The sequence below is a fragment of the Stegodyphus dumicola genome, chromosome 6 (assembly GCF_044657685.1).
Source record: "Stegodyphus dumicola isolate Sdum_Otavi_A_Nest chromosome 6, ASM4465768v1".
Classification (NCBI taxonomy): Eukaryota; Metazoa; Arthropoda; class Arachnida; order Araneae; family Eresidae; genus Stegodyphus; species Stegodyphus dumicola.
Window position 1 is genome coordinate 152,176,913 of NC_140773.1, and position 16,378 is coordinate 152,193,290.

The following is a 16,378-nucleotide window of genomic DNA, read 5'->3' on the forward strand; positions in this document are numbered from 1 at the left end:
TTTATTTTATTTATATCCTGCGCAGGACGGGTATAAAAATTTTGTTTTTAATTTTTAGCCTCTTATTATGTTTATGTAAGTACTTATATATATATGTTATATTCTATTGCATAGTCATGATGGCTGAGTGGAAAAGGCAGGAATAAGATGTTAATAAAACTAAATTCGGTGAATCACCATCTTTATTTTTAGGCACATAAAAATCATTTCTTTATAGACAAATATAGCTTTTGATCATAAGAAATTACAATAATTTTTTATATATGCAGAATAAAAGATACGACATCATTTCAGGCAAGTAAGCATAGCAGCATGGAGATGTTGGCAGGGTAGAAGTTAAGAAGAGGATTGACGTAGTTGCTTGCGAGTAGTATTTATACCAAGTAGGCACATAAGTATAGTTAAGGTGTGAATGGTTAATTTTAGATTGTTATTTAACGTGGAAAGATATGTAACATGGAAAGATTTCGAATTTGGGAGAACAGATGAACTTAGGGGTGAGAACACCAAATTTAGAATAGTCAATTTTGAAGTTGCCCAATTATTTGGATGTTTAGCCATCATATTATATATATATATATTATTTATTATATATATACATATATAAGAAGCATAATTTACTGCTTTATGTAATAGTTATAGGTTGAAAGAACCCAAGTTCATATGAACATTTGATGTATAAGTTAGTGTTCTAAACATTGCATAATTTTCATAAATCTAAGTATTTTCCATATTTTTACTTTTCCAGATTATAGATCATCAATTTAAATCTGGTAAGATGGCATGCAGAAATTAAACAATTAAAAATACGAAACCGTAATTTGTGAAATAAAGAGCAGTTATGATCTAAAGGGTATCAAAATTTACAAAAAAAAAACTGAATATTTATTTGTTTACTTTATTAAACATTTCTTTTAATGTAAGCTGTCTAAGTTGCTTCATTTTTCCTACTGAATGCGCATGCGTAAACATTAAGCGTGCATGCATAGCATTAAACACACATGCGCAAAAGCATACAAAAAAAAGTTTGTGGCTTTGAGGTCCGGATTATAGATCATTCTGGATAATGGACATCTGGATTACAGACTTTGTACTGTACTGATTTTAATATCACACAGATACTAAAATCATAAAAGTATGATACATGTATATCATATACAGGGTGTCCAACAAAGGAGCCCTTAATTTCAAAATTAAAAATCTTGAAAAGAAAGATCGATACACGAAGAGAACAAGTAATATATTTATTGTTAAAGCTGTAAAAATGTTACACAGAAATTTCAAAATAATAAGTACAAAAGCTGCCAGCAGATGAGTCAATATGGAGTGTATATAATTAGCTCTACAAAAGACATAAGTGTGATCAGTTTCAGTGTTGAAATATGAAAGGAGGTTCGCTTACCAAAGGGAGAAGTTGAAATCATGTATTCCATTGAACAACGCGTGTTTCTGATAGTGGAATACCAAAAGTTAAAACACACTCCTATGACAACATGATTTAATGTCTCCAAGTCAAAAACGTTCACAAGCTCTTTTCCAAATTCAACAGACAGACAGCATGGCTGAAGATCTGATAGAAAATGTTGGGCCAGGCAAAACTGTAGTTACCCCTGAAAATGTCACCAGACTTTCTAGAATTACTCAGTAAAATCCACGGAAATCCACCCAAAGAACTGCAACAGAAACTGGTTTGACGCATTCCAGCCTGCAGAAAATACTGAGCCTACATATGTTTCCATTCAAAATCCAAAATCACCAGACCATGTCCATACAAGCTGTGAGACAAAAGGCTGACTTTGCGAACCAGATTCTCACAATGAGTGATAATGAAGAATTTGCTATTGGCTACATCTGGTTCACTGATGAAGCACACTTCCACCTGAATTGATTCAGAAATAAACAAAACAGATGATTTTGGGGTTCTGAAAATCCCCATTTGAGCAAAACAAACCACACCATTCTCTCAAAGTTATTGTTTGGGATATAGTAAGCAGCAGAAGAATTATCTTCCCCTTTTCATGCATAAATCAATCACTGGTGAATGTTATATTGAAGTTTTGGAATAATTTGTCAATACTTTAAGAACAGTGTCACTAAGCTGAATTATTATACATTTATTGGAGCAGGCATGGACTGACCTCCATATTCGCCCAATCTGACTCATTGTGACTATTTGGGAGGGGGGAGGGAAATGAAAGACTGTTTACCGAAACCATCCCACCATGCTGGATGAGCTTGAATCATCAATCTGTCTGGTATCTGAATCTATTTCCATTGAGACACTGAAAGATGTGACAGAAAATTTCATTCTTTGTTTGCAACACCTCTGTACCGAAAGTGGTGGACATTTTGAAAAGATTGTAATGTACTGTAATGATTCCTTACAGAGGACAAGTATACATGACAATACAAGCTGTACAGCATACAGAGTTATCTATTAGCAGGTTTTGTAACTATGTTTTGAAACTTAGGTATAATTATTTTACAGCTTTCACAATAAACGTACTGCTTTTGTATTCCTCTATTGACCTTTGTTTTCAAGACCTTTAATTTTCTGCGTGCATTTATATACAGATCTGTGTGCATATATATGCATGAGGATAGACATATACAACACACAAATAAAAATTTAGATGAAAGTGTGAAGCAATTACTTACGCATGTCAAAGGAATCAGCATTACAACTCTGTTCACCAGCAGCTATGATACTGTTCACATATTCTATACAATAATAGTTTTAAAATATTAATAGAATATCGATGTATTTTAATTATTTATTTAAAAATAACACCTATATGTATTATAATTGATTTAGAATAGCAGTATATCAATAAAAGGGGTTTGGGGAAGGGGTCTTACCTGGTTCTATAGAAGATCCCTTTTGATTTTTTGCTATAGGAAGATGAGTTTCTACAACATTAGCTGAAGAATCAACAACAGAATACTGTATATATATATAGGGGAAAAAATACATAAAATCAAACACATTGAAGTTTTACAACTATCAAAATACTGTTGAGAAATACCAAATATAAGAACTTTAAATGAAATATATATATAAAAGCCTTAGATTCATGAAACACACATGATTTATGAAATATATGAGTAATAATATAAGAAGGTTGATAGCAGCATAGATGTAGAAATATTGTATTTTGTAGATATTGATCTATCTTATGTCACGGGTTTTAATTATTAATGTGTGTTTTAAGTTGTCATTGTTCTAGTATTTTTGTTTGAGCTCATGTATATTTTTAATCTGAGGGGAAGAGTTTTCTTGAATTGTTAGGGCTTTATCTGGCTCGTTATTCTTGAGACTGTAGTGTAAACAAAGACAAGAAATGGTTACAAGATAGTTTATGGCCAGGTAACCAGGTAGTTTATGGCTTTTTACTACCAGTTGTGTAGTCGCTTTCTTCGCTGGTGGTCTTTTTACTAATGGTGTCGTAACGAAAATTGCCTTCCTTTCATTTTGTTGTATTTGCAATGTTTCCTTCAGTAAGCTTAGATAATTGGACTTTCTTATTGTTAGTTTCCGCTTGTTAGTTGGGGGGGGTCCACCTTACTTTCCCATGTTCTGAGTACAGATGTTTGGCTTCATTGTCAAATTTTCTGGTTTTTGATTCGTCGTAGGTGTGGAATTTCTCAGTTAAAGATAAAGTAAAATTCTGGGATTGGTAAGATTTAATTTGATGATTTTTTGTAGGCCTATGAACTTACAGAGGTGAAGAAATCGAGATTTCATGGCAGGTTTGCACCTTGATAAATGGCTTTTGGATTCTGATTTTTGAAGAAGAAGGAAAAAGAAAAAAAGTGGGGGCTTGAGCTCCTTGCAGGTCTTGCTCTTGCGAGAGGCATGTACAAGCGGGCTGCGGCTATGGATTCCCAGCATTGAGCAGATGAGAAATTACATTGAAAAAAAAGGTGCTAGAGCTCATCACAAAAACTTATAGCATTGTCGTTTCTCCATTATAATTTTCCAAGAATTGTAAATACGTATTCTCAAGGTGATGCAGATACCAGTAGGTTTCTTGTTTATCTTGCCTAGTGCCTTTCCAGTTTGGGTCCTTTCAAGGTGTTTTTTCTTGATTTAAAAGAAGCATCCTGATACCTGTGTTTTTCTTGGGTCTTGATTTTGTTGAAGCATTAGCGTTCCTGATTTAAAAGACAGCTCAACTATCTGTTGAACTATCTAAAACTCTGTATTAATCAGTCGATGATGGCATTCCCTTTCTTCGAAGGGTCAACAAAATGAGCTGGACGATCTGTTGAAATATTAAAACTCCGTATTTATCTGTCGATGATGGCACATGCGAGAAAATAGGAGTTTAAATGTATGAAATTCACTCTGTGAGTGATTTTTTTTTCTGTCTTTTCTATTTAAACTGTAACCGAGTAATGATAGTCATATTAATATACGTGTAAACGAAGTGAATTGATGAATTAAATAATGAGTAGTTATATCAACGTACTTGTAAATGAAATGATTTAAAAATTTAAGTAATGACAAGTTATTTAAATATACCCGTAAACAAATGATTAGAAAATTGGTACAACCACCTAAATTGTGAGTTATGAATTTGTTTTAAAAAAAATTGTACATCTACTCTTAACATGAGTGTAATGTTTAAAATGATATATATGTTAATTTTCATCTTAAGGTTAATTTGTAGGGGACTGATCAGTTTTACTAGTTATCATATGTTTGAATATTCTAGAAATTAATAAATGTGCTTGATATATATTTTATGTTTCATCTGTTTAATTTTGTGTATATATATATATATATATATTTAGGGGGGTGGTCTGTCAAGTTTCTCTATTTGTTTAAGCCGGGAGGCTTTTAAAGAAACATGGAGTTTTATTGAATTTGGATTATTGTTTTTCCCTAGTGGGCCTCACAACACGCTCTATTGTATGTAGTAACTCATTACCACTATACAATTGTTTTTACAATATGATATATTATGAATTTGATTTTTTCTGTTAATTTTGTCTGGCACCATGCGTTGAGACAAAGTTAAAATCATAAATGTTTAAAACCCCAAAAATTTTCAGTATTTAACATCTACAATGAAGAGCAAACTTGCTAGCTAAAGCAGATTAAATATTAATTTTTATTTCAACTGGCATTTGTGGTTACAAATAACTTGCAGCTCTAACTGTGCCTTTTTCCAAAATATACATATTTGATATCGCTGCAAAAGGAAGAAAGCAGCGAGGCAGCATCCTAGTAGCAATAGAGATAGAAGCAAAGTGCAGATTTATCCAATATGGAAGCTTATTAAGAGAATGCTTTTGGTTCACAGAATTTGAGTTCTTAATTAGTTATATTGTCATCATTATGTAAAAGTCATAAAATATGGATTGGTCTAGAAATGATGCATTCCAGAAAATATTATTACTATTTTTAGCATAGAAAGGCGAAGTAAATGGGGAATAGAATTTTAAAATGAGGAACAGCTTTTTAATTTGGGTTGCTTTGCTGATTTAAATTATAATTCTGATTTACTTATGTTTTATTTTACATATATCTATATGAAAGTGTAAAATTTATAAGTTCATAAAGAAAATGAAAAAGATAGGTTTTAATAGCATAGAATAGCAATAGATGCGTGTAAACAGAATTTAAAAGTATTAAAGAACAGCTATATAATTCATTAAGTCATTTTGTGCGTTTCAAAAAATGAATTTAAAAATAATTCCTTTTTGCATATTTTGGTTCACAAATTAATTACAGTTAAATTAAAATGACATTAATAAAATAAAGCATAAGTGTATTTTTTTTGAACTTGTAAAAATTCTTTGACCAGCAAAACATTATGAGCTTCAAGCATATCAATCTTTCGAAGCAGCCTGTACACAATGAGACATTAACTCCCCCCCCATGCTTGAGATACCGCAAAACACCTTTTGCAAATCTGTGGTCATATAATGATGATGAATAAAACTATTTTGGCAACACATAGCATTTATGAATCTCTCTACACATACAGAGGCACAATATCTGGAATATGAAATGAAATTTATTTGACCATATAAGGCCTTTATAGGTCAATTCCGACATTCCCAACAACAGACAGATTGCCAAGTTCACATTGCAATGGCATAAGCCGGACATTTAACATCAGACTTCTATTGTATAGCATTTACAGCAATCATTATGCTATCTGCCTGATGTCCTTCCTTGGGATTCTAGATTGAATTTAGATCTGATATAGGGTGTAACGGAAACTATTATCCAAAAAATATCAGAACTACGCCGAGACTACCTGTCAACGGCTGTTCTGCACAGGTTCTTAATATATACGTATATAAACCTTAATAATAATTAGACACAGTGAGTCTACTATTAGAATATATGTTTACAATTTCAATATTTATAGAAAAAAAATAAATCTTATCTACTTGAATTCTGCACATGTTTCTTGACAAATAAACAACTTTGTTAACACTGGACATCAGTATTTTCACAGTTTCACAGTAAAGCAGGAACTAGGATATTATTCAATAAACAGAACACAAATACAATATAATAATTCAATTCGTATCAACATTAAATTCATAGAACACTTCTATCACAAAGCAAACACGGATTAGAACGTGCATGGCAACGCCGAAAACTGATGCCATCCACAAAAAACGGATACATAAAACTCGCGTCATTAAAACATTAATACATTAAAAGTCTTGTGTTCATTCAATAAAGTTATTCATAAAACTGTCTCGTGGATATCTTCCGAAGTTTATTGACGGCAAACGAAAAATATTATCAAAAAATATCAGAACTACGTCGAGACTACCCGTCAACGGTTGTTCTGCACAGGTTCTTAATAGATACGTATATAAACCTTAATAATAATTAGACACAGTGAGTCTACTATTAGAATACCTGTTTACAATTTCAATATTTATAGAAAAAGAAATAAATCTTATCTACTTGAATTCTGCACAGGCTTCTTGACGAATAAAGACTTTTATTAAATAATATCCTAGTTCCTGCTTTGCTTCAAAGAAACTGTGAACCACTTGTAACGAAAATATTATCCAAAAATTATCAGAACTACGCCGAGACTACCCGTCAACGGTTGTTCTGCACAGGTTCTTAATAGATACGTATATAAACCTTAATAATAATTAGACACAGTGAGTCTACTATCAGAATATCTGTTTACAATTTCAACATTTATAGAAAAAGAAATATTATCTACTTGAATTCTGCACATGCTTCCTGACGAATAAACAACTTTGTTAACACTTGACATCAGTATTTTAACAGTTTCACAGTAAAGCAGGAACTAGGATATTATTCAATAAACAGAACACAAATACAATATAATAATTCAATTCGTATCAACATTAAATTCATAGAACACTTCTATCACTAAGCAAACACGGATTAGAACGTGCATGGCAATGCCGAAAACTGATGCCATCCACAAAAACAGGATACATAAAACTCGCGTCATTAAAACATTAATACATTAAAAGTCACGTGTTCATTCAATAAAAACGATGCAGATAATTTGAGGCCTCTAACACCATCCAACTTTCTCCAAGATGTTAAAGAGACTGGAATGGCTGATCTTGATCATTTGGATAGGAACAAACTGGTAAAGAGAGAACGCTATTGCCAAGAACTGCGTGAACAATTCAGGCGACGATTCCGGAAAGAATACTTAGGTCAGTTGGTGCAAAAAGCTGGCACATCTGACAAAATTTTCAAAGTTGGAGAAGTGGTCCTTGTTGGTTCTGAAAACTAAAAGAGACTTAATTGGCCACTTGCAGTGATTGAAGAACTGTATCCTGGGAGAGACGGCCATGTGAGAGTCGTGAAGACGTCAAGAAGCGGCAGAGTAATCAAGATACCTAAGAGACTGGGCTATTGAAATTTCGAACTTTGTTGATTTACCTCAAAGGTGGCAAATCAAGGTGAGAGGATGTTACGTAATGCCGTCAATAAACTTCGGAAGATATCCATGAGACAGTTTTATGAATAACTTTAAGAAAGTTTCCTGCCACCGCAAATATCTTCTGCAGAACCAGTTCACTTTGGCATGTTTAATCTCATTTTGTCAAATGATTTTTGACATTTAAAAGAAAGAGACTTGCTTTAGAGCACTGTGTTGTGAAATTTGTAAAAAATATTATCATTAAGTGCAAGGTGTCTGAAATGGAACATGCTAACAGATTAGAACCATCATTTACTTAAAGTTCCGTTGCAAAAAGTCAGCCACAGTTCAATCGTTGGGTGCTCCATGAGCTGACACAAATTGATAAGGACAGACATGTTTCGGACTACACTAATCTGCTTGAATGTCAACTCAAGGAAAAGATTCTTGGTATGAAAAGTGCATTTATTTTAACAACATAGGCCAAAAAGGGGTTTGGTCCGCGTCTGGTGAAATCACCGGCAGCATCAAAAGATCATGCTTTGTATTTGATGTAATTTCCGTGGTATTACCCAAAAACAGTATTTTGGAAAAGATAAAATGCTTGACAGTATGGTGTATAGTGAAATGCTAATCCATATTGTTACTGCTATCAAGGAAAAATTTCGAACTGAGTTCCAGTGCAAAAAGGTAATGTTCCATCAAAATAACGTAAGACCACATGTGTGTGTGAATTCACCGGTTGGACACTGTACAGACTCGAACAGGATTTTTTGCCACAACCACCATATAGCCCACACATCGCTTCTTTGGACTTCTACCTTTTTTCACACCTGCAGCCACATTGCTGAGGCTACCTCCATTCTGCACTGAACTGAAATGAGGTTGATGTGTTTTTGGATTCGTGGCAACCAAGTTTCCAAGGCTTTGAAAAACTACCAAAACATTGGCAGAAAATCATAGATTTGATGGTGATTACTACCTGTACTAAAGGTACTTGCTTTCACTTCTCCCCAACTTCATTAAGAATATTTTTTGGGGAATATTTTCACTACAACCAGATATATACAATCATTCCCCTTGTATCAGTCTGCATGAGCTTAAACAGCCTACTGCATTCGGTATCAATAATATAAAGATGGCCACAGTTGTTCACTAGGCACCCGATGTCAGGATTGGCAAGTATCTTCTGTAGTACAGTAAAAGCTCGACTATCTTGAATGCTCAGCAAATGACAAATTCCAGGTATGCAAAATTTCCAGATAGTTGAGCATATACAAAATGCAATTGCCACTAGAAAAGTCATGTGGTCTCCAAAAAATGAAATTAAAACATCTTATTGAATTATAAAATGCTGTCTGCCATTAAAGTTGGCAAAAGTGCCACCAAACTTGCACCAAATACCTGGTAAAGGCTTAAAAGAAAAAGATTGTTTTTTGCTTAATTAGAATAAATACGATTCAAGTCAATAACATATAAAAATCTTAAATCATATATCATATATTTTCATGTTCATTTGCTTTCAAATAAAGTTGCATATCGCAGACATTGGGAAGTCCTGGCTTTATAAGTTTCTATTCACTTAATTTTTCGGAAAGGATGTTAAAAATTTGCCAATTACATATGACTTTATATATATAATCCCCCAAAGCATTATTTTATAACTATAATAGAAGTTGTTTTCTCCACCGAGGACTGGGATAAGAATCAGCCCAATCAGAACTTAAATATGTCTTTTCTGTAGACATTTTGCAGCTAAAGGAAGAAAGAAATCTATTTAATGATATTTTAAAATAAAGGCAAGTATTTTATATTTATTTAGCAGTATACATAAGTAAACAAATATGTGCGCTGAATTTCATGATGGAATGTCATGTTACTGCTAGAATAAATTTCACAAGCATGCCACAGAAAATTGCCTGAAATTTGAAAGTATTATTAACTAATAATAAATAAATTTAAAAGAAAGAAGACATATTAAATGATACAAATAACGTTTAAAAAAACTTAATTACTTAAACCTTTCCGGCATGCTACCTTTTAAATTTGGAATTAAAAAAAAAAAAAAAAAAAAGATAGGCAGTCTAATCAGTCCTAGAGGAGTATATAGGTAAAATTTTGTGAAGATAGTACTTATCGTTTTAATTCTGTGGGCGTGCCTAAAGCGAGCACACTGAATGATTAGAGCTTCAAAGAGTGTGCTGAAAAACACTGGATTCTGAATACCGTAGCAGATTTAGCATTACCCAGGGTGTGCCACGGGAAAGCCTGCTACTCTACACCTCCTGAAGAAAAGCTCTTCTTGGTTATATGATGACTGCATGCATATGAATGGAAAAAAAGTAACTTGGGTATATGATATTTACATTTCATATTTACTCTTTCATCTTATTTTTTTTTCATGGTGGTACTTTTCGAAGAAAGTGACACCACCTTTGAAATAGAATAACCCAATATTGCATGTTTTGCACATGTACCAGTATCCGTATCAGATTCACTATCTAAAAGCAATTTGAGGACTTCCGGTGATTCAGAAATGGTCAGCCCTCTCTGATTCCCAAAGAAAAGCTCTTCTTGGTTATATGATGACTGCATGCATATGAATGGAAAAAAAGTAACTTGGGTATATGATATTTACATTTCATATTTACTCTTTCATCTTATTTTTTTTTTCATAGTGGTACTTTTCGAAGAAAGTGACACCACCTTTGAAATAGAATAACCCAATATTGCATGTTTTGCACATGTACCACTATCCGTATCAGATTCACTATCTAAAAGCAATTTGAGGACTTTCGGTGATTCAGAAATGGTCAGCCCTCTCTAATTCATTTAGAAAATAATAATAATAAAAAATAAATAATAATAATTTTAAAAAAATAATATTATGTCTACAATTAGAAATTATAAACTATAAAATAAAATTAAATAGTCTACAATTCAAAAATATCAAACGTAGCGCTAACAAAACTTCTTTGAACAAAAGGAAAAGAGAAAAAAAAAAAAAAAAAAAACGATTTCAGAAAATCATCCCTACAACTTCTTAGTTGATAACTAAACCTCCCCCCCCCAAAAAAAAAAAAAAAGAGAAAAGAAAGAAAGAGAAAACAGGAAATGAAACACAGATGTGGACCCACCTTTTCAATGGACTGCCCGAAGATCTGCAGAGAAACAAAGATAAATTTTTTTTATCTAGTTTAAATCTCTCAGTGATCCCACTCTGGGCACACCTGATGTTCGCCACTTGATTTAAGGCAAGATTTAAAGGTAAAAATTTTAAACTAATATAGAATAAGGAGATTAGAATACAGCCAAGAAAATAACATAGAAATTCCTTTTAAAACAATTCTGTTTATATCCTAAGAAAAATCTGGAAGATTTCTTTGAAAAATGAGTATCTTTAAAAACTAAACAGTGCTAAAACATATGGACTGGTTTGTGTTGTGCTGCCATCTAGTGTAAATAAATAAAGTTCCTACAAATCCTTTTTCATTAAATTTTTCTGTGTGTACAGAAGGAAATTTTTAGGTGTCGGGCACACCGTGCTGCAAAGGGTTAAGAATTAAAAACTTGATTACGAAAATCAGCAGTATTTTGGCGAATATAGATGTATTAAATGGTTAGCCTACATGACTGAGTGTTTATTTTTTTTTTTTATTATTATTATTATTTATTTTTTTTTTATTTATTTTACTGCAAAATGTCGAATAGGGCATTTAAGAAGGAAGAAAAAATTTAAACAATTTTGTTTTATACAAGAATGGGGGGAATTTACTTTCACTCAACACGCACTGCACATGCTTATGCGAATTTCTGGATTCTCGAGGTTATTGGAAACTAAAGATCCTGGAAACTTCCTTTGCCTTTCTAAAAGACAAATTGATTGACATTGCAAAAATTGGCTCTACACCAGCTGTTCAAATGATGCTCATATGATACATGATTCACCAAGAAAATGATTGCCTCCAACATTGGCTTTTTGGGGGATCATAGTATAAAATTCCCCAACTTAGATTTTGACTAAAATATTTAAATTCCCCGACTTTTTTGGTTAATTTTTGAATTTCCTGACATTTCCTGGTTTTCCAGATAGCATGGCAATGCAGTTATGTTACTTGCTATGACATTTGCTTTCACCCCTGGAAATTTTTACATGGATTCTGAAACTGAATTCCAGTACATATCAATAACAAAACTAGCAAAAACACATAAGTATTTAGTGAGACTCGGGAGCACAGTTGCATCAATATAATTGCAAAGTTGAATTTAAAGCACTGTAAAAACAGAACAAATTCAAATATTTTTTGCTACTGCATGCAGCAATATATTTTGTAATTCTAAATGGATAAATGCAAAAAAAGAGAAAATTTGAACTACTCCTTCTGAACTTAAATTTCCACTACAATATGTAGTTCAAATTTCACAGGAGACACATTCTTTTCTTATAACAGAAAATCTAGTGCATGGCAAATAGCATTAGGGTAAAGTGAGATTTTAGAAAAGATGTATTCTTTGCCCAGCTGGCAAGTTTTTTTCATGGTGGAGAAAACCAGTAGAAAGAAATTAAATTTTTACTTATTTCATATTAGCATCGCTACATTTATGTTTATTCATATATAACACTATGATACTATTAATCAATTAAATATTTTCATTACATGTTACATTTGGCCACACTTGTATGCCTGTATTAGCCTTCACTGGTGCTATGTGTATGCACTTTTTTATTCTTGCTATAAGATCGGCATTCACGCATGAGTTTGAATAGATTTTTAAAACTGAACTTCATAATAGTAGTAAAAACAAAAAATTAGCATATTTATTTAGAAAAAACAAGAACTATAAATGAATTAATTATTACAAAATTGAATCTACATTATCATAAACATGACACAATATACTGTAACAAAATGGAAAATTTTTTTTATTGTTGTTGTTGCATGCAATAATCTATTTCATAAATCTGAAATCCTGAAAAGTATTATTTAAATATACAATTTTTTTAATTATTTATAAAATCTTGAATAGCAAAGACCATTTTCTTATTAGGATAACATATCGCAGAGAAAAAAGAAATGACTATCACATCACTAAATGAAATAGAATTCTAACACAATTTTTACTGAATTCTTTTCTATTTGGTTGCAGGGGAATTATTTTGCATTTTACTGTAGATATAATAAAGCATTTATTTATTAATATCATGTTTCTACTCTGCTGTTCAACGTCTTCATAGTTTAAATAAATGTTTGTCATGTATATAGAAGACATCATTTTATTCTTCATAGGTTATGGGCCCATATTGTGCTTAACTGTGCAGTCCAACTACCACTGGTAAATTCTTTCGGCAAGCCAAGCTGCATCGACTGAAATGCAAATGACGGCGACTAATACAGTGTCAATTGAAAAGCTAAACAAGGACAACTTTCACACGTGAAAGTTGCAAATGGAAGCAATACTGATTAAAAATGATCATTGGGACTACGTAACTGAGAAAATTTCGAAACCAGAACCTGGTGATGAAGAATTTGCTAAATGGAAAACTACTGACCAAAAAGCACGAACAGATATAATCCTATCCATCTTACCCAGTGAACTTCCACAAGTAAAGAATCGTGTAACATCTCACGAACTGTGGAGTAAATTGCATTATATTTACGAGTTGAAGGGACCAGCTAGAAAGGCCACAGTTCTAAAAAAAATTGCTTTTTACAAAAATGAGTGATTCTCAACAAATGAATGATCATCTAAATGATTTTTTCATTCTTGTGGACAAACTGAAAGAAATGGAAATAAACATTGCGGATGATTTGCTTACAATATTGCTTTTATATAGCATACCGGACTCTTATGAAAGCTTTCGAATAGTCATCAAATCTCGTGATGAACTGCCTTCTCCAGAAATGCTGAAAATTAAACTGTTGTAAGAAGCTAGCGCTCACAAAAATAAAGATTCATCGTTTTCTGAATCACAGCATGCGTTCTATTCAAAAGATCAGAAGTATACTCAACAACCGTTTTCCAAACCAAAACCAGATAAGTCTGCAAACCGAAAACAGTATTCAGTTAACCACAGATGCAACTTCTGCCATGTCTATGGACATAGAGCATCGGAAGGTAGGAAGAAAAGTAAAGAAACTAAAAGCAAACGCCTCAGTGAAACTGGGATGTCTGTAGACGATCTTATCGTTTTTACCGATTTTAAGCAAACGTATGAAACAATTTGCAATAGTTTAGCTTCTGCTTTCAAAATGAAAGACTTGGGGAAATTACATTATTGTTTAGCCATAGAATTTTACCAAAATGAGAATTCAATTAAAATTTCTCAAAAGAAATACATTGATGATATTTTAAATCGGCAAAATGCTAAATCCGTGTCTTCATCTATAGATAACAGCAAAAAATCATCAAAAGAGATGAGTCCTAAAAACGAAAACAAAATCGCTGACATGAAAAATGTTCCATTTAGAAATCTGATCGGATCACTAATGTAACTTTCAGTAGCTACTAGACCAGATATCACATAAACCGTGAATTTCTTAAGTCAATTTGACAACAATCCGGGAAAAAAAGATTGGCATGCTGCGAAAAGAATACTTCGATATCTAAAGGGAACACAAGATCAAGGACTAATTTATACGAAAACAGGAACACCACTCTTCGCCTTTGTGGATGCAGATTGGGCATCAAATTTCGATGATAGAAAATCCTACACCGGTTTTGTATATATATTAAGTGGTTCAGCCATAACCTGGGAATCACGAAAACAACGAAGTGCAGCTCTATCTTCAACGGAGGCTGAATACATGGCTTTGTCTGAGGCCATCAAAGAAACCGTCTACCTACGTCGTTTTCTGAAGGAGCTGGGTTACAACATAGAACACCCAACAACAATATACTGCGACAATCAAGGAGCTCAGGAAATTACGATGAACTCAGTGTTTCACTCCCGTACAAAGCACATAGATATCAGCCATCATTTTGTGCGTGAAGTATATGAACGCGGTGAATTAGATGTGCAGTACATACCTACCAGTGAAATGGGAGCTGATGTGTTAACCAAACCCCTGACTCCTGTTAAACATCAAAACTGTTGTACAATTATAGGATTGAATTCTGTTTAATATGTATTTTGTTTTACTTTTCAGGAATAGGAGAATCAACCTCGAAAGGGGGTATGTTGGCAACCGCCGTTGATTCCCCTAGCGCATGCGCATGATAAGCAAGTTCCCTGCTGCGTAATACTTTTCTACGCAGTTAGCCAAAGTCAATTGGGAGTATTGCATGTAAGAGAGAAGTGCAAAGCACTGTGTAATATCATGTTTCTACTCTGATGTTCAACGTCTTCATAGTTTAAATAAATGTTTGTCATGTATATAGAAGACGTCATTTTATTCTTCACAAATAAGCTAAACTGTTTTTAGTATATTATTCTCTTAAGCCATTTGATTGAGTGTATCCTTGTTGATTTCTTGCAGTTCCTTTCCTTTTCTTGCAGTTTTTTCCGTTGTCCTGGAAGAAACTTAACCCCACCTGGTAACCTTGATATGGCTACTTCCTGAGAATTTTTACTGCCCTTTCAAAAATGGAAAATGAATTGTATAAGCAGAATAACTTTACAATTCAAATAGAGTAAACCCTCATTACTTCTTTTTTTAGCCACAATTTTTCATGTTGATAGTCAATAAAAAATGAAATAAATTACAAAACTTAACGTTAAATTTACAATACTCTCATAATATTAAAATTTTACATATCTTAATGTAATTCACATATTTACTGTTTTATTTTCATATTTTTAATGCTCATACATATATGTTTACTAAGAGATTTCTCTTCTCCCTTTGTGTCTTCACTTGAGAGCTTTTGGCAGATGATGCGCATGAAAGAAAAAACTTCAAAATAGTGGTGCGTAATTTGTTTCAGTCGACTGATTCTCTTACAATAATGGAACCTTCGATAACAAATGCTGGTCAACATAATTCATAGCAATAAGTTAAAACTGATGATAGAAATTTAGACATAAGCATTGCAGTAGTCATAAGGTAGCCCTCATATAAAAAGTACGATGGAAAGGGTTTTTCAAACAGTAAAAGAAACAAATACATAAGAAACTACCTTATGTCATAAGAAACTGACAAGAAATAAAACTAGAGAGGAGAGTGTCACAAAAATATTATATGACAAAGATTTCTCAATAAATTTTTCAAATGAAATTTTTTCTTTGGCAGAACAGTTAATTGATTGCTTTGCCAAGTTGGATGCTTGACAGATAGGGATCTGGGTACTTGCATATCAGAACAAAGACTCTGGTGCAATTTGGCAAATTTTTACAGAAGAAAAAGAATGATGTTAAAAACTGAAAAGTATTATTTCTCACAAGCATAAACATTATTATGTAACTATTGTACATTTAATTAGGCATTTATCCTGTAAACCAATCAATAAATCTATTTATAAGCATGCTTTTATTTCTTTAGTTCCGA

The 16,378-nt window shown here is 32.6% G+C and overlaps 1 protein-coding gene across 3 annotated transcripts in view; it reads right to left on the reverse strand.

The window, feature by feature from the left end:
• Nucleotides 1-16,378, reverse strand: part of LOC118201766 (SHC-transforming protein 1-like) — a 141,256-nt gene that overhangs the window by 65,375 nt on the left and 59,503 nt on the right. For all 3 annotated transcript variants that reach the window (XM_085819043.1, XM_085819042.1, XM_085819044.1), the window contains 2 exons: nt 2,860-2,944; nt 2,659-2,721 (listed from right to left, as the gene is read on the reverse strand). In XM_085819043.1, the coding sequence (XP_085675169.1) occupies nt 2,659-2,721; nt 2,860-2,944 (148 nt within the window). The remainder of the gene's footprint in view (nt 1-2,658; nt 2,722-2,859; nt 2,945-16,378) is intronic.